This window comes from Rattus norvegicus, chromosome 20 (assembly GCF_036323735.1).
Source record: "Rattus norvegicus strain BN/NHsdMcwi chromosome 20, GRCr8, whole genome shotgun sequence".
In the NCBI taxonomy this organism is placed as follows: Eukaryota; Metazoa; Chordata; class Mammalia; order Rodentia; family Muridae; genus Rattus; species Rattus norvegicus.
In genome coordinates this window covers 17,347,501-17,371,831 of record NC_086038.1, presented here as the reverse complement: position 1 = coordinate 17,371,831, position 24,331 = coordinate 17,347,501, and the positions used below count along the sequence as shown (strand labels likewise).

General features: G+C 44.6%; 1 protein-coding gene across 1 annotated transcript; it reads right to left on the bottom strand.

The window, feature by feature from the left end:
- Positions 1-4,409: 4,409 nt before the first annotated feature.
- Tfam (transcription factor A, mitochondrial) lies at positions 4,410-16,459 on the bottom strand. Its single transcript, NM_031326.2, has 7 exons — positions 16,262-16,459; positions 15,356-15,471; positions 13,750-13,820; positions 13,074-13,223; positions 11,764-11,859; positions 5,562-5,618; positions 4,410-5,176 (listed from the first exon to the last, which is right to left on the bottom strand). The coding sequence occupies exons 1-7, from the start codon at positions 16,360-16,362 to the stop codon at positions 5,033-5,035; spliced, it is 735 nt and encodes a 244-aa protein (NP_112616.2). The 5' UTR covers positions 16,363-16,459; the 3' UTR covers positions 4,410-5,032.
- Between the last annotated feature and the right edge of the window lie 7,872 nt (positions 16,460-24,331).

Below are 24,331 nucleotides of genomic sequence, written 5' to 3'. Positions count from 1 at the left end.
AAGAAGGTATGGGAGAGTAAACTTGGGATACAACACATAGGGTCAAAGATGCAGCCATCATAAGCTCAGGGCTATCCCCACAAGCTGTGAGGAACATAGATTCTTAGGGCCGAGAAGCGGCTCGGTAGTTAAAAGATCGATTGCTGCTCTACCAGAGAACCCGAGTTTGGATCCTAGCACCTATGGCAGGAGCCTTAACCCTCTTTAAAAGTCAAGCAAGGAAAGGGTTCCAAAGCAATGAAACGGACTCCTTTCTCCCAAATTTCATCAAAGTGACTAAAATACGGAAGGAAAGAGTTTGGACATCTTAGCTACTGCTCCATTGCTAGGACAAGGCACTGTGACCAAGGACACTTACAGAAGGTTTTAACTGAGGGTGTGTTTACAGTTTCAGAGGCTCAGTCTAATGACATCACGGCAGGAAGCATCCAGCAGACAAGCAGACAGGCAGTCGTATCGCTGGAACAATGCTAAACACTCAGATCCTGACCCACAAAGAAGCAGAGTAAGACTGGGCCTGGCATTGCTTTTGAAACCTCAAAGCCCACCCCCAATGACACAACTCCTCCAACAAGGCCACACCTCCTAATCCTTCCTAAACAGTTCTATCAACTGCGGGACTAACTGTTCAAATGCATGAGCCTATGGGGCCATTCTCATTCAAAGTACCTAGTTGGCTTTTTGTTGCTAGGAAAATCCGCCATAACCAACAACTTGGGGAGGAAAGAGCTTAAATGACAGGTTACAGTCCATCATCCAGGGAAGCAAAGAGGGGAGGGAGGGAGGGCTCAAAGCAGGAACCCAGATGCAGGAATGAAAGCCCAGACCACAGAGGGACACTGCCTTCCCCGCTTGCTTTCAGGTTCAAGTTCAGCTGGTTTCTTATATAGTGCATGCCCATACGCATAGGAATGGCATGCACACAGTGGGCTGGGCCTTCCATCTATCAGCGATCTGAGGGAGGCAATGTCTCACTGGGTTCCTCTTTGCCAAGAGACATCTTAGTGGGCACCATGAATAGCCTTTCTCTAAATGCTTCCACCATGAACCTAGCAAAAGACTAAGGAGTCTCGGCTTAACATCTCTGCAGCCACGAGGCAAAAGAAATCCTTCCTCCCCTCAAAGTTGTTAGGCATTCTGTCCTACACATGATGAAACAGGATGGAGAAGGGAAATACCCTCCCCTATTTCATAGACATTGCACTGTGAACCCCACAGGAGGTAGTCAGAATCTGAACACGCCCAATCGGATTCTTAAGATTCAAGATTCAAAGATTTTGGCCCTGCCCACCTTTGGCAGAACTGGCACTGAGCAGAGGGCTTCAAGGAAGTGCACTTTAGACAGATGTTATAGATGTTTTCAGATGTTAGAAATTTAAGAATTACAGGCTGAAGAGACCGTTAAGAGGACTAGGTACTCTATTCTAGAGGACCTGGGTCCTACTGCCAGCTCCTCATAGCAGCTCGCAGCCATCTGAAACTCCAGCTCCAAGATATCTGTCATCCCCACACAGGCATACATGCAGGCAACCCACAAGAAATAAAAATAAATTTGAAAACACTGAGATCTCAGATCTAAAAGTGAAATTCTTTTGCGCACGCACTCACGCATACACACAAGCGTGAAAACACATACACACACACACACACACACACACACACACACACACACACACACACACGCCCTGAAGGTCACCTCAGATATTTCCAGCTGTTCCCACTTCCTATGACCTGCCACAAAGGCTTTCACTGCATTGTCAGCTTAAGAGTTAAGATTAGGAACATTCTGGGTCAAAGGATGCTGGGGGTTCCCCAACTTCTATCATTTCCTACCCAGAAGGAATGTGCGAATACATCTTTGACCATTTGTCCTCTTGGACTTCACGTTTATATTAGAAACCATTATAAACTAGTTTCTAAGGAGTCTGATTTAAATGATAGGGTGATTTTTTTAAAAACATTTCAAATTCTTGTTTAGCATTTAATGTAAATATACAGTTTCTTGGTCGGCATTTCTAACTGTGCAGAACCATGGTTTTATGTTCGATGTATTTTATAATAATCAGTGGTTATACAGCAACAATATTTGATTTGTGGGTGATAAATAATCGATGGTACCGGTTGTGCATGATTTTACTTCTTGCTTAGGAAGTTTTACAAATTCAGAGTAATACATTGATTTTCTCTCCTAACTTCAATTATATAAAAAAGAAATATGTACTCCTTTACACTTCAAGAACATACAAACGCTGTTTTAACATTTCCAAACTTGTCAGTGGCAGGCTGGTGGCAAGTGCAGAAGAGGAAGGAAGCCTGACGGTGGTGGTGAGCCAGGGGCAGGTAGGTCTCTGAGTCTGAAGCTAGCCTGGTCTACAAAGTGAGTTCCAGGACAGCCAGGGCAACACAGGGAAACCCTGTCTTGAAAAAAAACAAACAAACCTGGGAGAAAGGTCGCTGTCAGAGGAAGCACATTCTCACAGTGACCAATCAGACTTGATGAACACTGTGGCTCCGTCTGAATCTAAGCTGTTTCAGTGCCCCCTGGTGGTCTAACGCGTGTGGGCGAACCCAGGGAGACTTCTAGCTACCTTATGTCCAAGGGAAGAATGCTAACACCAGACTTTAAATTCAGAAACACTTGGACTAATTAGGGTTTGTTGTTCTTGAGGACACTGCTGAAAATGGAATTGGGAATGGAGTCATGTGACAGTAAGAAAATAGAAGCAGCACCAAGCCATTGTGAGCCTCAGGGGATCTGAACCCTGATGTGCCACGGTCATCCCACAGGCATCAAAGCCCCAACACAGCTTCACCTCATGCCTCTGGCTACTGCTGCTGGCTGGAAAAGAGACTGTCTTTAGGAACAAAAGCATGGAAAGCAGGCCAAACAGTAGACTTGTTTTACGAACAAGGAAAACCAAACTGAACCAAGTGCCACCAAAAGGCCTCTGTCCATTTCCCATTCCTGCCTATACTGAGCTGTGAGCTCTGAGCACTCTGGTGTGCCTGCGAAGCTGAGCTGAGCTAAGTGGCTCCATGCTCAGAGCTCTGGGCATCTGGGGCATCACGGTGTCACCTCCGTGCCTGCTGCCCCTGGGGTGCTCTGAAGCACATGGTCAATGCTCTGAGTCACCATTTTCTCCATTCTAAGGACAGAGACCAGGGAATGCAGAGCTCACATCTCTCCTGGAACTGCACTTCGGAAAGACCAATAAGACGGCAGCGGCTCACATTGGCCTCCTTCCACCACACTTCCAAATTACTCTGGCTTAAAGCCATGCCATCTACAGGCCTGAATTCCAGTCCACAGGGAAAGTTATTTTATTTTTTTAAAACTTATCTTCAAAATTCTGATTATCTATTCCAGGGAGAGCTGCAGTCCTGGGATTTGGAGCCAAGGCCTTGTACACTGTAGGCAAGCTTTCTATCCAGATCAAGTACCCAGCTTTACATACTTAACTCTTATAGCTCTCCTCCATGTGCTGCTACCTTGTCAGGTTCGTGACTGCAAACTTATTTTCCCAAAGTGTACAATCTCTAAGCATTCTCAATACGTAACATACATGAGTATGACCTCTGCATTACCCTGTGTCTGAGATCTGCTCAGTGGTGTGGTGGTTGAAGCCTCATGTTTTCTAGAACAAGACAGACACTGAAGAGTGTGGGCTCTGGCTTGGCAAGGGCTTGTGGGATATGCCAGTTCAAAGTGGGGAAGACACTTGATCCTGTGCAAAAGTAAAGATAAGGAGGGTTTCGCTGCACACAGCACAGTGGCTTCTGCCCTGTGCTACACCAGTGTCCCAGGCTTAAGATATTTTCCTTGCTAGCACCGAGAACAGTTAGGCTTATAGGAACCCAGTGATGACCCCAAGACAGTATCACAAAAACACCATGGACATCTGAGGGAAATAGCCTTGTGTGCCCAGCAGCCATGGGGCACCATTCTATACACCACAGTGACGAACTGTCTGCAAAGGGCCCTTCCTGGGCACTGTCCAGAAAGCACAAGGCTGGGTTGCAAGAAATCCTAGTCACAAACACCAAAGACCATATTAGTTTTCACACCGGTACTTCCCTTTTTAAAAACCTATTTAGAACATAAATACCTTTCTTGATGAATAGGCCCCAAAAAGCAGTTAGTCAGGGAGCTGGCCTTGGCCAACTCAACACAGTGGGCTCTCCTGCCTACATGGTTTTTAGCTATCATGGACGATCTTTCTGACTTTGGAGACTTAGTCTTCACATTTTCTCACTTAAAAGTTTACACCACACAAGCTCTATGAGTTTACATCACACAAGCTCTATGAATGATCTCAAATGAAAAGTAATTCACAAAAGTTCCTACCTAAAATTAAAAAAAAACCCTGTTAATCAAATAATTCATCTTAAAATACATCATTCAGAAACATGTTTGGAAAATTAGAGTTTTTATTCTATGCAATAAAAACATATGCATAGACCTGGTACATAATTTCTTAATTTGAGAAAGACTTGTAAATCTCTCCTACTATAAAATGCTGTTAGGACATCGATGATCACTTATTGTGTACAAACATCAACTCTACACATGATTATGTCTAGAAACCACGTCATCTAGTAAAGCCCGGAAGGTTCTTAGAAACTGCAATGGCTCTGCCACAGCTGTGAGCAGCTCTGGGCCTGGGACAAGGGGGCACCCACATGTAATGGCCATCAGTGTAAGAACTTCACAAACCCGCACGAAACTGTCACCAGTGTGAAAGTCACTTCAGTCTGTCTACACCATCAAATGCAGAACAATTCACCACTGCATGCAGATGCACGCACAGTCTTGATTCCAGTTCTTAAGCAAACGGCAGAACTCGTCATGATCTACTGTCAAGGCTCAAAAGGTCAACAGAAATGCATTCAGTGGGCAGAAGTCCATGGGCTACAGAAAAATGAACTGAGTGTCAAAGGTTAACCCCTTTATCCTTTCAAGTTTGACAACTTAAGGCTTTGAGACTTAACCAGCTTCTTGTGCCCAATCCCAATGACAACTCTGTCTTCAATCTTAATTCTCAGAGATGTCTCCCGGGGGTCGCTTCACACTGCGACGGATGAGATCACTTCGCCCAACTTCAGCCATTTGCTCTTCCCAAGACTTCATTTCATTGTCATAACGAATTCTATCATCTTTAGCAAGCTGAATATATGCCTGAAGAAGAACGTGATAATGTTTTACTTGGAAAATACCAACTAATCTTTGGAGTGTGTCCACCTACACAGAAATGATTAGCACTATTCTCCATGCACCAAGGGGGAATACGGAAATAATTTTAAAATAAAATGTAGGTGAGAAAAGGTTGAGAGAAAGTGTTTAGGAAAAGTGTTCTCCCAGGATTAGTGGGTTGTTAGTTTCAGGAACTTGGGAGAGAAGAGCGAGGGACAGGTGGGACAAGCCGCATTCTAAGGCCACTTTATTTACTGACAAACACTACTGAGCGCTAGGCCATGTGGGAACTGACAAGGCAGTCTTTGAGTCCCCCATCCCTGCTGCGGGCCTCTAGCACACATGTACAATCAGAAGCTTCAATGCCTACCTGCTTTTCATCATGAGACAGATTTTTCCAAGCCTGATTTACAAGCTTCAATTTCCCCTGGAAGACAAAAGAGTTAAGACGTACAACTGAGACAGCAAAGGAGGATATTCCTCGTTTATCCCACCAAGAACTCAGCTGCCACTCACAAGCGACAGCAACTGACACTTACTTCTACTGAACTGGTGTATTTGTAAAATGAAAAAGAGTTTGTTTTGATTAAAAATGCTTGTATTCAGGTATGATCTCCACTCTGTCATGAACTGACTTTAAGGTTGTTTTTCCTTCCCTGTAGTTGTGTTTAAGTCTGAACTCTGTGCGTAGGTGTTTAGGTGCCATCAAGTAGTCCTTAATTCTCCTCAGCCCAGCAGCTGACCTAAGCTGTCATGAGAAGGAGGCCGCTCCATCCCTTGGCCTTGTTTACTAATAGGGAAGAACCTGCCCTAGTTCTGCACACTCTCCCAAACTCTAGGTTAAGTTAACACACGTGGACAAAACCCAATAGAAGGGGGCAGTGCCAACACCAAGTGTGGACGGTGGCAGGCCTGAGTGGTAACAGGCTGACTGACGCTGGAGGAGTATCCGCTGGCAGATGGGAGGACCTGAAAGCGTAAGAGTTACAAGGTAAGGGGTTGGGGATTTAGCTCAGTGGTAGAGCGCTTGCCTAGCAAGCGCAAGGCCCTGGGTTCGGTCCCCAGCTCCGAAAAAAAAGAAAGAAAGAAAAAAAAAAAAAGAGTTACAAGGTAAAACCCAATTTCCTAGGGGCAGCACCAGGTAGGTATCACAGAGGAGAAGGTAAAAAGCTTAAATGTCCACTCTGGCATTTTCTAGAACACTCTCCATTCTACCACTCTCCAGAGTCAAAGAGTCCAGGAAGCAGCAGGCACACTTAAGGGGCACCTTGTAAATAGGTGAATACAGTATCTTGGGGACAGGTGTGCATTGTTGTCGCTGTGCAGGTGAGGGCAGGCACAAGGTAACACAAGGCCTATGACAGGGCAGTGAAAAAGGTGGGCAGAGTTTCGGAGAGAGGAGAAAGGAAGAAGAACCAAAATGGAGGAGAAGGATGACCCAGATCTGGGTGGCCTCAAAGGGCCACAGGTAGTTATGAATATTTCATAAGGAATGCATTTTTATAGGACAATTTGTTTTATCTAGGTAGGCAGTTTATATTAATATTAATTGGTTCAGTTTACTATATGGATATTTTGTGGGGTGAGGATTTACTGATATAAATCTGATAAATCACAAGCTTACTGAGTTTTGATTTCAACAGGTTACTGGAGGTTGTGACTATACCCACAGGGAGCGGATGCTGGACTGTGAACAGAGTTCACAGCAGAGAGTTGCAAGAGGGTGGCTGCTGCTGGGGCCACAGCGTAGCTGGTGACAGCTTGGGATGAAAATTGGAAACTTAGAAGTCGGGTAGAGACACTCTGTTGATTAAGATGAACATACCCCGCAGATGCCATGGCCTGCCGGAGATGGCACTAGCCCAGGTTAGTAGAGCCATATATTTACCACTACAGACAGAGACCAGGTCTAGAGGAAGACAGTTCAGGAGCAAACAAGGAGGTGAGAGGACAAACTTAGAAGCTCTATATTCAAGGTCTCAAGAGAAAGCAATATGCAAAGACCCAAACTGGTTTGTCATCTAAAAATTTCTAGTGTTACATTTTCCTTTTGTGTGTGCACACGCATGCACACATGTGAAAGTCAGAGGACAACTTGCAGGTCTCTCCTTCCACCATGCAGGTCCAGGGGATAAAAGTCAGGACAGGCTTGGCTGTATATGCCTTTGGCGCCCAGACTTTATTTTCTTAATCTGCAGTTTTGGGGACAGCCTTGGATGGCTTTGTGCTTCTCATCCTCTAGCCTGAACTATCCAAGTGCTGGCTGTATTTCTCAAATATCATAGAGGCCAAAAGGTAGTAATTCTGAAATGCCAAAGAAGCTAGAATTCTATGTCCAATCTAGAAATACAGGGGAAAATGGCAGTTTTTAAGGCATGTAAAACCTGAAATATTATTCCCACATATTCTTAATTAAGGAAAAGCTAAAATGAGAATAAGTCAAGAAAAACAGAAGCAAAGGCACACAGAGACTGATGCAGAAGGAACTGAAATGCTGGCATATATTGGACATACACTGTAATAAACGAGATATTTCAAACTGAACTAACATCACACAACATATTTAGATATACCGAGTTAGTGACTAATAAACTGAGATTCAAAAAAATCATAAATAAAACTGGGTAATTTGAATAATGCTTCTTTTGTAAATATGTGGGGGTATTCAACTGCTGATAAGCACCTCATGTATGTGGAGACATACATATGTTTGTGTCTACATGTTTATGTGTGCATGTATGTATACATGTGCGTAAGTATACATGTATATGTGTGTTTATGTCTGTATATGCAGGTCTGTGTGTGCATGTATGCATGTATGTATCCATGTGCATAAGTACACGTGTATGTGCGTGTGAGTCTATTTGTATGAGCATTGGAAGTCTGGGGTATTTGCAGTTCTCATGTGGCTCTTGCTGACCTGGAATTCTCCCTGTAATCTAAGCTAGCCTTGAAAATGTGATTCACCTGCCTTGGTCTCTCAAGAACTGGGATCATGAACATGAGCCCTCACTCATCTCTATCAGTATTTTTAAATGAACAAAACTATAATCAAGTTATCTTTCCATTACTAAGGACAGGGCCCATTCAGCCTGCTAGGTAATTCTAGGGCACTAGAACTTCAAGTCTCTGAAGAAAGAAATTGAGGAAGATCAAATATGGAAAGATCTCCCATGCTCATGGATTGGCAGGATTAATATAGTAAAAATGGCCATTTCGCCAAAAGTAATCTACAGATTCAATGCAATCCCCATCAAAATTCCTACTCAATTCTTTATAGAGATTAAAAGAGCAATTTGCAAATTCATTTGGAATAACAAAAAACCCAGGATATCGAAAACTATATACTCAACAATAAAAGAACTTCTGGCTTGCCTAGGAAGCGCAAGGCCCTGGGTTCAGTCCCCAGCTCCGAAAAAAAAGAACCAAAAAAAAAAGAACTTCTGGGGGAATCACCATCCCTGACTTCAAGCAGTATTACAGAGCAATATTCATAAAAACTGTATGATATTGGTAGAGAGACAGACATATAGATCAGTGGAATAGAATTGAAGACCCAGAAATGAATCCACACACCTATGGTCACTTGATTTTTGACAAGGAGCCAAAACCATCCAATGGAAAAAAGATACCATTTTCAGCAAATGGTGCTGGTTCAACTGGAGGTCAGCATGTAGAAGAATGCAGATCGATCCATGCTTATCACCCTGTACAAAGCTTAAGTCCAAGTGGATCAAGGACCTCCACATCAAACCAGATACACTCAAACTAATAGAAGAAAAAGTGGGGAAGAGTCTCAAACACATGGGCACTGGGGAAAATTTCCTGAACAAAACACCAATGGCTTATGCTCTAAGATCAAGAATCGACAAATGAGACCTCATAAAACTGCAAAGACAAAAGACTGTAAGGCAAAAGACACTGTCATTAGGACAAAACGGCAACCAACAGATTGGGAAAAGATCTTTACCAATCCTACCATCTGATAGAGGGCTAATGTCCAAAATATACAAAGAACTCAAGAAGTTAGACTCCAGAGAGCCAAATAGCCCCATTAAAAAATCGGGTACAGAGCTAAACAAAACATTCTCAGCTGAGGAATATCGAATGACTGAAAAGCACCTAAAGAAATGTTCAATATCCTTAGTCATCAGGGAAATGCAAATCAAAACAACCCTGAGATTCCACCTCACACCAGTCAGAATGGCTAAGAAAAAAACTCAAATAACAGCAGATGCTGGCAAGGATGTGGAGAAAGAGGAACACTCCTCCATTGTTGGTGGGATTGCAAACTGGTACAACCATTCTGGAAATCAGTCTGGAGGATCCTCAGAAAATTGGACATTGCATTACCTGAGGACCCAGCTATACCTCTCCTGGGCATATACCCAAAAGATGTCCCAACATATAACAAAGACACGTGCTCACTATGTTCATAGCAGCCTTATTTATAATAGCCAGAAGCTGGAAAGAACATAGACGCCCTTCAACAGAGGAATGGATTCAAAATATGTGGTGCATCTACACAATGGAGTACTACTCAGCTGTCAAAAACAATGACTCCATGAAATTCATAGGCAAATGGAATGAACTAGAAAGTATCATCCTGAGTGAGGTAACCCAATCACAGAAAAACACATGTGGTATGCACTCACTGATAAGTGGATATTAGCCCAAAAGCTCAAAATATCCAAGATGCAATCCACAGACCACAGGAAGCTCAAGAAGAAGGATGACCAAAATGCGGATGCTCTCACTTCTTCTTAAAAGGGGAAAAATATATCCATAGGAGGGGATATGGAAGCAAAGTTTAGAGCAGCGACTGAAGGAACGTTGATTAAGAGCCTGCCCCACATGTGGCCCATATATATACAGCCACCAAAACCAGATAAGATTGATGAAGCTAAAAAATACATGCTGAAAGGGACTGGATATAGATCTCTCCTGAGAGACACATCCAGAGCATGTCCAATACAGAGGTCAATGCTAGCAGCAAACCACTGAACTGAGAAGAGGACCACCTTTGGGGGAATTAGAGGACGGATAGAAAGAGCTGAAGGAGCTTGAAACCCCATGAGAACAACAATGCCAACCAACCAGAGGTTTCAGGGACTAAACCACTACCGAAAGACTATACATGGACTGACGCAGGGCTCCAACTGCATATGTAGCAGAGACTTGCTGGGGCACCAGTGGAAGGGGAAGCCCTTGGTCCTGCCAAGGATGGACCCCCAGTGTAGGAGAATGTCGGGGGGGGGGGGTGGATAAGAGGGGTGGATGTGGGGAGCACCCATATTGGGGAGGAGGAGGGGAGTGGGGGCTTCTGGACAGGAAACCAGAAAAGGGAATAACATATGAAATGTAAGTAAAGAAATATATCTAATTTAAAAAAAAAAAAAAAGTAACAGTATGGTTCTAGACAATGCCAGAGTTTGAAATTGTACGAGAAGGAAGAATGACTTACTAAATTTGATCTATCTTGAGAAGTGGAAATGAACAAACAATACTGGGTCCTGGAAAACAGCCTGAAGAATCAATTTTCTTGACTTACACTAGATTCTAACTTTTAAAAATTTAAAAAATTTTAACATTTTTAAAAAAATGTTCAATGGTTAGAGGCTACAAAGCTGTTTCTGTTAAAGAAAAATACTTTAGAGAGATAAATACTCCTTTTTTTCTAAGCTAATCTTGGTTATTCTGGAAAAAGTTAAGTTATTGAACACTAAAAAATATATTTTTGGTAAAATGAATCAAATTTTTAAATCCCAAAGAAAAGCAATGAAGTACCCAGTACAAGCCTGAGAAGAACCATGTCTTACACATGCACTTTACACACGCGCTACAGCAGCAGGGCTTGTGAACAAATGTCTGCCTGCCACAGCAGCCTGGACACCTGTACGTCTTTACGACAGCACTTCATACAAAGGAAACACAGCTACCACTGTGGCCTTGAGGGAAGATGGACACACCCTGTGTCCCCACATTCTTGTGAGCAAGTACATATACATGCACAGCACAGTCCTGTGGCACAGGTAAAAGCAGTTTTGTTAAAGAACAAGGCATGAGAAAGAAGTAAGTCATACACAACCCCGAAACAAAACAAGACAACCTTAAGCTCGTTCCTTCCAGAGATGCTGGAGTGAAGCTTCTAGAAGACTCTTAACATCTCACAATGTAAAAAATGTTCTCTCTCGAAAGAGTAAAGAGTTTATATTACATAAGCTGTGTCTGTGTGAACCATGAAAACAGAAGGCTAACTTAATTAGAAATAGTTTGAAAGGTGTACCAGTGTGTACTCACAAAGTGTATGGCAAAGCATGGTAGGCACGCACATAACTGCATGTGATAACAACAAGAACTTCTGTTTTTCCCAGTGCTGGGAATAAAACCAAGGCATCATGCACACCAAGCTGGTTTTGCCAGTGAAATGTACTCCCAGCTCCAAGGAAAGAGACACAATAAATTTCCATTCTTGCTATTTTCCTTCATGATGTGACATGACACAGACCTACGACTTCCTCCATGACTTTAGAGTACACACAAACCTGAGGGTCACCTGCAGTTTTGCTTACCTGAGCTGACTCATCCTTAGCCTCCTGGAAGCTTTCAGATACGTAAATGTTATATGCTGACCGAGGTCTTTTTGGTTTTCCAAGCAAAATTAATTCCTAAACAACAAAAATTTAAGCATCAGATACAGTCACGAGGAAGCCTCATACTATCTAAAGAAACAGCGTGGATCAGAATCCAAATGAACACTAGAACTCTTGCTCTTTTTCCTCCACTTTGTCCCTCCTCCCTCCACTTCTCAGCACAGACACACAGCCCGCACCACCACACCCACCACAGTGGGATTGACATATGAAGTATGCTTGTTACACCTTGGAAGTCAAATGTGTTCAAGCATAATGTCTTTAAAAAAAACAAACTGTAATACAGTGGAGCATTTATCCACACAGAAAGGTTTTTCCTTGACATGTTATTTGTATAGCTTCCATGTACTGAATCATAGCATTTACATATAAAACCTTAAAATATTTTTTAAAGCCCCATAACATCCTTTCAGGGCATCATCATATTGGCCCAACACACCTACACTGAACCTGATAAATATAGGTTGATTTTTTAAGTAAACTTACCTCATTCCTTCCTTGCATGGCTCATAACATTTAAAATTCCAAAGATGTATTCAATTCTTGCCAGCTACCAAGAAGGGGAACTATGGGATGGGCAAACAACATCTCTTATGCTGGGTCCCATATTTCCTGGGATACATACTGCACTGTCCTTTCCTATCTATTTTCTGTACTTGGACAGCACAGAAATGTCTGAATTGAGAAAGTACTTAGGTAGGTGAGATGGCACAGCAGATAATGGTGTGTATTGCATAACCCCAGCAAGGGTCAAAGGACAACTAAGTCCACAGTTACCTCTGACCTCCACAGTGGTTCTCCTGCCATTACACACTTATACACACACACTTAAAAAATAAATGGGAGGAGGGATCTAGGAGGTGTTAGGAGACCAAGGGCATTAAGTGTCTAAGGTCTTATTTACATGGGTTTGACATAGAAACTAAGAACATTCCCTAAATAAACATATAGCCTGACTTAGAAACTATGGCCTTGAGATTAACACAAGTGAAAACCAAAGCAGCTATTTCTTTGGAAGAAAATAGGATCCTAGCGCACAGAGCTCCTTCCTGAGTTAAGTGGCATTTCTCCTCTGAGGTGCTAATGAGGGGATTAGCACCTTTAAAGTCAGGATCCTCTACAGACAATTCAAACGTGAAGGTTCCTCTAGGTCTTGCCTAAGCGGAGTGCCCACACTCTGGGTCATGCTGACCCTTCTGCACAGGGATCAGTACTTCAGTGGTACTCACTCTCCTCTTGATTTGTGCTTTCTTCTTTAGGCGTTTCTGCCGGGCTTCCTTCTCTAAGCCCATCAGCTGACTTGGAGTTAGCTGCTCTTTATACTTGCTCACAGCTTCTTTGTACACCTTCCACTCAGCTTTAAAATCCGCTTCATACACCTGTGAATGAAACGCACATGAAATCAATGATCTGTGCTGCTGACGAACTCAACCCACATCTGCCAGGGAAGGACAACTGGACTCAGAGAAGGGAGCCGACCAGCCAGGTGAAGATGTGAGGCAGTTTCACAGGCTTGCTAAGAATCAAGGTGTGAGGACAGCATCTGGCCTTCCTTCCCGACCATTGTCAACCACTCACCTGCACTCCGCCCATCCATACCAACCTCACTTACGAAACATAGGGAGAGATTACTGGTGGACAGAACTGCTAAGGGGGGAGGTGGTACCGAGAAGGTGGCTCACTAAGGAAAGTGTTTGCCATGGCAGACACACATGGGGGCGGGGAGGGGCAGACACAGGGGGTTCCCTGAAGCTTGCTGGCCAATCAGTCTACTTAGTTGACAAGCTATGAGCACAAGCAGAAACCCTGTCTGTCCAAAGGAAAAGGGTGTTGAGTTTCCTGGTCACTGAGCAAACATGCACCCTGTCTACAGAGCTGTCAGCAAGCTAAACTGCGAGTGCTCACCTTTTTTTCTGCTTCCGGAAGCTCCCTCCACATGGCTGCAATTTTTCTAATCAGTTCTGAAACTTTTGCATCTACAAATGAGAACGAAATGAAAATGTCTCAATTTTACTTCTCAGGGTTAACTACAACCTTTTGAAAATTACATGTGTCTCTACACTATACAAATACAATTTTATCAGGAAATGCTAGAAAACTACTTTTTAGCTTTAGGGAGAATGTTATGGATTACCAAAGACAGTCCTTGAAAACCCTCTGCTAGGGTAAAATAAAGCACTTGAGTAACCACCACCTTCCTCAAGTTGATGACATATGCATTTCAATTCAAATACTGTCATGTCTTTTAAGATTTCTTAGCAAAACCTAAACAAATCACAAACTAGTGCTGCTCATACCATAGTATCATGTACTTTAATTACAGAAATGCCATTCAGATATAACACCGTTGTAAAATTAATCCATTCATCTCCATTTCTTCCTCGGTCTTAACTGGGGATACAGCCGCTTATCAACCATGTGTCAGTAACATTTTAGAAGACAGGAGAATGGATATAAGCATGTCTCCTTTTTTTAAAAGATTTATTTTCTATATATGAGTACACAGTAGCTGTCTTCAAACTGTACACCAGAAGAGAACCCATTACAGATGATTGTGAGCCACCATGTGGTTGCTGGGAACTGAACTCAGGACCTCTGGCAGAGCAAACAGTGCTCTTAACCGCTGAGCCATCTCCCCAGCCCCCTGGGCATGTCTCTTAATCGCCTATCACAATGGGAGAACTTTAGTATGGCTTTCACCTGTGTCCTGTGAGCTGCTGCAACTTTGGAAATCATAGGGACTGACTTATTAATTCAACTATTACCTTACACTACATATTCAAATGAAGGCCCTACAATCCTTTCTTAGGCTTCGTGGGAAACTTTTCTATTTGCAAATTCCCCCACACACCCCCTTTTCAGGAGCTCAGATAATTTCCAGTCAAGTTAATGATTTATACAGACCATTATTATATTGTATAAGACAAACACTTCCTGGTCAGTTATTTTATTGCACCTTAAAACATTAGAAACAATGTCCTATGGCAGAAGCAAATTAGACCTCAACTTTATCTTTTTTCTCTACAGCTCTCTTCACTCTATGTGTTACTTTTTAAGATTCATTCGTTTTATATATATGAGTACACTGTCACTGTCTTCAGACACGGGAGAGGGCATCAGATGCCATTACAGATGGCTGTGAGCCACCATGTGGTTGCAGGGATTTGAACTCAGGACCTCTGGAAGGGCATCTCTCCAGTCCTCTATAAGTTATTTTAAAAATATTGTTCTCGGGTTGGGGATTTAGCTCAGTGGTAGAGCGCTTGCCTAGCAAGTGCAAGGCCCTGGGTTCGGTCTCCAGCTCCGAAAAAGAGAAAAAAATAAATAAATAAAACAAAAATATTGTTCTCATTTATATTTAAGGAACTTCTATTAGTAAAAAAAAAAAAATGTTAAACAGACTACCAAAGAAAATGACTGTTGCTAGATTCTCTAACAGTACAAATCAAGACTGCAGTCTTAAAAAAAAAAAAATCATAGCAGAGAAGATAACAAGTCCCAAACTCCTTACCTGGGTGTTTAGCTTTAAATTTGGGTAGCTGTTCTGTAGAAAATCGAAGGTATGAACTCATAGGTTTCTTTGGATAATTACCCAAGCTGGAAAAACACTTCGGAATACAGATAAGGCTACACACAAGTAAAAGAACCGAATGTCAGATACGTAATATTCATACACAGACCTCAGATTCTAAGTACAAAGTCATCCAAAGTGCTATATATCCAATACCTTCACTCAAATGCTAAAAACTAGCCCAGCAGTTATGTCACAAGCCATTAATCCCAGCACTCGGAAGGCAGAGCAGGCGGGTCTCTGTTAATTCAAGGCCAGCCTAGTCTGAAAACTGAGTTCCAGGACAGCCAGGGCTATACTGAGAAACCCCGTCTTAAAAAAAAAAAAAATCAACCAAAAAAATAAAATGCTAATAACTTTAGAGTGTGTTTCCCTTCTCTCTGTTGTGCTAAGAATTCAATTAAATGCAAGGGCTCCACAACCGACTACTCCCGGCCTAAGGACTTACTTTAACACCCTGCCCTAACCAAAAATAAAATAAAAGGTTGCTGGGGTGAAGCCTGCAAACAGGGCAGACCCGGGTGACCTAGCCAAAGCAACGAGGGATCTGCAGGGGTGAAGGTAGTCCTAGAATCCTGGGTGACCTAGCCAAACCAAAGAGGAGACTACAGGGATGCTGCTCAAGTCCTGGTAGCCAGGGCAAAGTAGGGGCGAGCCTTCCGCGCCACAACTCCAGGCCCCGCCTTCAAGGCAGAAGGAAGGAGGAGCCCCTAGGCACCGAAAGGTAGAAGGCGACAGAAAGTGGGGTCAGGTACCCAAAGGCGCGAGACCCCAGGCGGCCCGGAGAATTCGGGTGGAACGAGGAAACGGATGATGGACGAACGACGTCCCTTGCCCGCGGCCTACCTGACAGGCGAGGGTATGCGGCCCCCGCAGCCCGCGCACATCTCGACCCCCGTGCGCCCCAGTGTTCTTAGCACGCCCCACATTCCCCGGAACAGCGCCATCCCTCGGGCCGACGACTATAGGCCCGGCGCCGTCCGGTTCGTCCCACGCGACACTGTGCCTACACACAGCCACGAAACCCGCGTGGGTACTCCAGGGGCTTGTTATCATGCCCGCCGCGCGCGCGGGGCACTGTGGGAGGCCCAGACTTCCGGTCTGCAGCAGGAGGCGGGGCAAACGGGAGGCGGAGTGTGTCCCCCACCGTTCAGTGGGCGGGGCTGAGTGGGGGCGGAGCCTGCGGCTAGGCAGAGCCGGTTTAGTTTGGCAAGGGTGTTGCTGAGCCGCGCCATAGCCGCAGGCCCCTCTGAGTATTCTGCTGGAAGGCCTGCAGGCTGTTGCTGGGCCAGGGTCCTCCTCTGCCAGCTCAGCTTCGTGACGCCGGTTCTGCGGCTCGTGTCACAGTGCGTGGCTCTTGAAATCAGCGATCAGTGGTACTGCTGATGACCCAGCAGCAAACTGCCTGTTTCATCTGAGTCCGAAGGAAAACACACGGGGCAACTGAGGGGTGGAAGAGATAGAGAGGAGTGGTCATGAAATGTATCGCTTTGTTTATCTAATCTTTAAAAATTAATAGAAAGGAATAGGAGTTTCCAGGATGGCCCAGAGCCTTGCAATCCCCAGGACCTACATGATTGTAAGAGTGAACCAACTCAAGCAAGTTGCTGTCTAACTTTGACATACACACACAAACATGTACACAAAAGAAAACATGTCACAAAAATAAATAGACTGAACCCAGGTTGGTGGTGCAAACCTGTAATTACAGCATTTGGAGGTGGTGCCAGGCATTCAAACAGTCAGGCTAGAGACCTTGTTTCAAAAGTAAACTAAATTAATAAATAAATAACATTTAAAACAACCGTCTCATTCATCCGGCTTGGTAGTGGATGCTTTTACTCCCAGCACTCTGGAGGCAAGAGGCAGGTAGAGCTCTGTGAATTAGAGTTTGGTCTATATACAAGTTCCATGTTGGCCAGAGTTAACATAGTGAGATCCTAACAACAACAGCCTCTTCTGTTGCATACCTGTACTTTTTTTTTTTACCGGAAAGAAAGCAAAATCTTAATAGTGTAACACTGAACCGAGAGTCTACTTCCTTTCTGCAGCTTTGAAACATTGTCTCCTTCAAGCCGCAGAGTACCACGCCCACTCCTCTAAGCCCACTCCTTAGCACAGGCTTAGCACCGCTTCCGGTTTCATTCTCTCTTGGGAGTAAAGGGGATTTACCGCTTGTGTTTTCAAACCTGTCATAACAGTAACAACTTCCTTTGTGTTTGGCTTACCTTTGGAGTGTATATCCAGACAGGTGTAAAAACACATTTTTCCATAAAGTCCAGGCACAGAAGCAGAGCAATAAGAAATTGCTAAGGGTAAATTGCTAATAATTACTTGCTAAAATGAAGGTCTACATAGGACATAATTCCTCCTAATCCCATATCCAGTGATTTCTAAAATAATTTGCCATTATATGTCAAGTAGGACATAGCCTGGTAGTGCTTTTATTGTAGATGCATTACTTAACTGTCTTTGAACAAAAAGATTTTTGGTTTGCATTTTCATAAACATTAAACAGAAGTTTAAGATGTCCTTTCCCCAGATTCTGCCCTCTATGCCGTAATTCTGTCTGTCATAGCCCTGGTTTCTGTATTCTATGTAACCAAGATCTCTCCTGTCAGCTCCATGTCCACAAAACCAATGAATGTCATTGCACCATGGTTCCTGTATTCTATACTGATCACAAACCTTTTAGAGTCATACCCTTAGGACATCTCTACCATGATGTCTTACTGAAATCCAAATTTTAAAACTCTGTGGACAAAAGTAATGATTTTCCTATTCCATTGATGTTACCCACTCTTCTCATTCAAGTCAATAACTTCTTGTATCATTTTAGAGTCTCTCCATTGACACTCCACTCACTGACCCACTGTTGAGGAAAGATGGATGGTGCTGAGGAGGGATGGATGGTGCTGAGGAGAGATGGATGCTGCTGAGGAGGGATGGATGCTGCTGAGGAGAGATGGATGCTGCTGGGGAAGGATGGTTGCTGCTGAGGAGGGATGGATGGTGCTGGGGGGATGGATAGTGCTGAGGAGGGATGGATGATGCTGAGGAGGGATGGATGCTGCTGAGGAGAGATGGATGGTGCTGAAGAGTGATGGATGCTGCTGAGGAGAGATGGATGCTGCTGGGGAAGGATGGATGCTGCTGAGGAGGGATGGATGGTGCTGGGGGGATGGATAGTGCTGAGGAGGGATGGATGATGCTAAGGAGAGATGGATGGTGCTGAGGAAAGGTGGATGGATGGTGCTGAAGAGGGATGGATGCTGCTGAGGAGGGATGTATGGTGCTGAGGAGAGATAGATGGTGCTGAGGAGAGATAGATGGTGCTAAGGAGGGATGTATGGTGCTGAAGAGGGATGGATAGTGCTGAGGAAGAATGGATGATGCTAAGGAGAGATGGATGGTGCTGAGGAGGGATGGATGCTGCTGAGGAGGGATGTATGGTGCTGAGGAGAGATAGATGGTGCTGAAGAGGGATGGATGATGCTGAGGAGGGATGTATGGTGCTGAGGAGAGATAGATGGTGCTGAAGAGGGATGGATGATGCTCAGGAGAGATAGATGGTGCTGAGGGGGGATGGATTAGTGCTGAGGAGGGATGGATGCTGCTGAGGAGGGATGGATGCTGCTGAGGAGGGATGGATGCTGCTGAGGAGAGATGGATGGATGGTTCTGAGGGGGGATGGATGGTGCTGAGGAGGGATGGATGGATGGTGCTGAGGAGAGATAGATGGTGCTGAGGAGAGATAGATGGTGCTGAGGGGGGATGGATAGTGCTGAGGAGGGATGGATGGTGCTGAGGAGGGATGGATGGTGCTGAGGAAAGGTGGATAGATGGTGCTGAAGAGGGATGGATGCTGCTGAGGAGGGATGTATGGTGCTGAGGAGAGATAGATGGTGCTGAGGAGAGATAGATGGTGCTAAGGAGGGATGGACGGATGGTTCTGAGAAGGGATGGATGCTGCTGAGGAGGGATGGATGGTGCTGAGGAGGGATGGATGGTGCTGAGGAGGGATGGATGGTGCTGAGGAGAGATAGATGGTGCTGAGGAGAGATAGATGGTGCTGAGGAGGAATGGATGGATGGTGCTGAGGAGGGAGGGATGCTGCTCAGGATGGATGGATGCTGCTGAGGAGAGATAGATCTCCCTTCCACTATACATCCCCATTGATATTATAGCCAGAAACATCCTGGAAAATCACGTCTCTTCCAAAGGAAAAACAATGCACTCGAAGTCAAGCAAGGGTAGTCTTTGTAGAAATAGAAAAGGACGACCACAAGGTGAGTCCATGGGGTTACGAAGATGGCGCAGTAAGCACCTGCCTCACAAAGACCTGACTTTGGATGCCAAGCATCCCTAGGTAAAAAAAATCCAGTCACGGCTACATGCTCGTATAACCCCTGATCTGGGGAGGTGGAGGCAGAGACGCCTAGGGCTTGCTGGCCAGCCAATCCAGTCAAAGTAATGAGCTCCAAGCTCAGTGAGGGAGAGACAGTGCCTCAAAAAGTAAGGCAGACATTGAAGAGGACATCCAACTTCATCGTCTGGCCTCTATGCACCCACACATGAGCACACACCCGCATGATGTGTTCATGCTTCTGGACATTCATGGGAGTGTGTCTCTAGCACAGATTAACTGAGGCAGGGAGCCATAGAGTGAGTGGCACCTTCCAACAAGTAGTCCAGACATAGTGATCTCCAGGAGAAAAATAGTGTCACGGGTCTTCTTCCACCATTTCCTGAGTGTGGACCACTGTGGCTGTCGCTGCCACCGTCACTGACATCAGAACGCAGCTTCTTGGCTTTCCAGCATAGACTGGTAACTGACAGTTCTCCAGGAATCAACCAGGGCTGCAGCATCCGATTGGGTCTGTTGAACATCCCAGCCTGGTGGACTGAGAAGCTACTGATGGCTGTCATACATACGGCCATTGTTGAACTATTCATTCCTGTTGGGTAAGGCACTTTAACCAATCCCCTTTTTGTAATATGTGTGAGCATGGTAGATGGACAGACAGATATGTGGACAGATGGATGGGTGGATGGTCAACTGAGATTTGACTTAGGTAGATGGAAGATACATACATATATCAATGGATGGATGGATGGGCAGATGAATGGATGAATGGATGGATGAATTGATGGGTAGATGGATGGATGAGTGTGTGGATGGATGGATGGATGGATGGATGGATGGATGGATGGATGGATGGGGCAGGTGGATGGATTCGTCCATTCATCCATCTTCCAACTACCTAAGTCATCAGCTGGCCATCCACTCATCCGTCTGTCCGTATATCCATCCATTTAACATGCTCACACATTGGGAGTCCTGAGCAGAGCAGAATGTCCCCTTGATGGGACTTCCCAGTAGAAGAACACAGAGTAAGAACGGCATCGAAATCAGGTACTGAGAACGTTGGGCTGAAGCCGGCTGTGGAAGTCGGAGTCAGCAGAAGTCCCCAGTGCTAAGCTTTCACTCCCGATTCTGGCTTCTTCTTCCCACTGCAGGCATGTCGTGGGATGAACAACAATACATCTATTAAAAATAGAGTACTAGAAGGTTTTCAAGGATGCAATGGTTTTTCTCTTGGGCTGTTGGCTGTATTCTCTCTGTCACAGGACTGGTGGGAAGGGTGCAGCTCATCCACAGAGTTTGTTTGGGACAAATATGCTTGGGTCTGAAAAGGCAAGGGGTGGGTGTATATGTAATTCTGGCTCCCAAGAGAGTCTCAGTGAGCTCACATAGCATAGGACTTTCTACTAATATAATGAGTCCAATGTATATCACAACCCAACAGGTGTAACACAGGAAACAGATGCCTCTCCCGACTTAAAGGAAGACATATTTCTGGAAATACGATATCCTCAGAACACTACTTGCACAGTTTATTTATTCAGCAGCAATTACAGAACACTGGGGCAGAATCTGTCATCCTCTGGTTGGGGGAGGGGGGCGGGATTGTTCACAGGAAAGCTATAAGTGTAACAACTTGGGCTGGGGTGACAAGGTGCTTGCTGCACAAGCACGGGTTCCTCAATTCAGTTCCCAGCACGCACGCCTGCGTGTGATGATCAAATGGGACTCATCGATAGTCTCAGCACCGGGAAGCGGAGACAGGAGGATGGCTGGTGCTGCTGGCAAACCTGTCTAGTCTATTGGTGACTCTCAGGTCCCACCAAAAAAAAAAAAAAAAAAAAAAAAAAAAACAACAGTGGGGTGGATGACTTCTGAGAAGTGATATCTATGGTTGACTTCTGCCATACTGAGAGAGAGAGAGCGAGAACGAGAGAGAGAGAGACAGAGACAGAGGCAGAGACACTTAAATAATACACACATACCCCACTTAATGTACACCTTTCCTCAAAGGTGCACACACACACACACACACACACACACACACACACACAATCTTTTTTTCTAAAGTGTATCATCTCACCATAGTGATATGAGACTGGAGTATCTTGTTTTTTATTAAATCAAGAGTACAGTAAATCACACACACACGTACAAAAAAGCAGCATGTGTAATTTCCTTTCTTTTTTTTTGGTTCTTTTTTTCAGAGCTGGGGACCGAACCCAGGGCCTTGTGCTTCCTAGGCAAGCGCTCTACCACTGAGCTAAATCCCCAACCCCTGTAATTTCCTTTCTAACTATGTCATTTGCCCATAGTCTGTTTCCAAACTGCTGGAGCTGACAGTAAAATCATTGTGCAAAAGCAGTGATCCTCACCCTTCATGACACTGTGACCCTACCATTAGAAACTAATTGGTTTCTCCTCCTCCTTCTCCTCCTCTTCCTCCTCCTCTGCCTCCTCCTCCTTCTTCTTCTACTAGATTTATTTATTTATTATATATAAGTACACTGTAGCTGTCTTCAGACACACCAGAAGAGGGAATCAGATCCCATTACAGATGGTTGTGAGCCACCATATGGTTGCTGGGATTTGAGCTCAGGACCTCTGGAAGAGCAGTCAGGGCTCTTAACCACTGAGCCATCTCTCCAGCCTCACATTCGTGTTTTCTGATGGTCTTCGGTGACCCCTGTGAAAGGGTCATTTGACTCCCCAAACATGTTGCAAACCGTATGTTGAGAACCACTGTTCAAAAGGAGGAAGGAGAAAGGAAATACAGCTCAGATAGAAGATGTTGGTGTTACCAGCTCCTACCTAGTCTACTGGGTTTCTGAAATGCCCCAAAGACAACAAAATCTGCAAGAGTCCTTAATTACTAAAGGGACATCAAATCACTCTAGTGTCATTCCTCCAGTGCATTTAAAAGTAAACATACCTTCGCTGTCTTTTTGGCAGTATTAAGAGATTTATTCATAAAGAATAAAGACCAGAGGGCTGGAGGGATGACTGAGCGGTTAAGAGCATTTACCACTCCTCTTGCAGAGGACCCAGATTCCGTTCCCAGGAGCCACTCCAGTAACTCATTCTAGGGGATCCAATGCCCCCTTCTGACTTTGGCGGGCATCAATCATGCAAGCCGTGCACTTAACACTCATTCAGGCAAAATACTTAGATACCTAACCTTTATCTATCAAACCTTCCTTCGAGTGAGAAAACCCAGACACAATCTAAGTATGCACTTACGGGATAATAACCACGCAAATGAAGTGTGCCGATTCAAAGCGATACTGACAAGCGACGGCAAGGAAATGAACAATTAGACACACTCTCCACACAAGAGTCTTGATCATTCCTGGACAAAAGAGGCCAGGCACATAGGAACATACGAAACTTAAGTCCATTTATGTAAAACAAACATATGGTGAATGAAATCAGACTAGTGGTTGCTTGACAGACAAACCAAATTGGAAGAAGTCAGCTTCATGGTACGTTAAACCATCTCTCCAAAGTTCTAGATGTGTCCAAAGTCTTTTTGTTTTGTTTTGTTTTGTTTTGTTTTGAGACAGCGTTTCTCTGTGTAGCCCTGGCCGTCCTGTAACTTGCTCTGTGGACCAGGCTGGCCTCGAACTTAGAGATTCACCTGCCTTCACCTCCCAAGCACTGGGATTAAAGGTGTGCACCCCCCCCCAAGCATGTCCTGAGCCCTGTATGTATGTATAATGGGTGGAGGACAGGGCTGTGCATTCTCCAAAACAAGCCGGGTAGGAAACCTGAGATTAACGGAATCAGCTGTGTCTGCATCGGCCAAAAATAAACGTAGCACACGAGTGACAGCGCTTTCTATCTCGAAGTCAATTGTCTGTGTCTGCAGGAGAAGCATAAAAGATGGACACTTACATAAATGTACAGGAACGGGATTTATGTTACAGGAAAGTCCTGGACGCTGACTTCCGGATCGGGAGAAGCCCATAATGGTTACACTGATGTAATAACGCTATTAATAAGCTGACATGGCCTCTGCATCTGTCTGCCCTTGTGTTCTGGCAAGGGCCTCATGAATGCCAACGATGATGATTTACTTCTCATCCTGTGCCCAGGCCCTTTCCGTAACACACCACTAAAGGTTTCCCGAAGCCTGCAAGGCGCTGGGTTTGTTGGTTGCTGTTGTTGTTTTGTTTTTTCCTATGTGTCAGCATCTATTAAACAAACATTACCAGCTCTGAAAGTGTGGTGTGCTGATTTTATATGCAATGTATGCACGATATAAGCAAATCCATGGGGTTGTAACCTCTGTGTGTGTGTGTGTGTGTGTGTGTGTGTGTGTGTGTGTGTGTGCACTCACGAATGCATATGGAGATGAGCAGTTGATGTCAGACATCTTCCTCAGCATCCACCTTACTTTTTCTAAGCCATGTCTCTCATTGAACTTGGAGTTCGCCACTTTGGCTGGACTGACTGGCCCGAAGTCCCGGGAATCCTCCTGTCTCCACCTCTTCAGCACTGGATAAGGATATCCTTGTGAGCCCAGCACTTGGGATTCACTTCCTATCCTT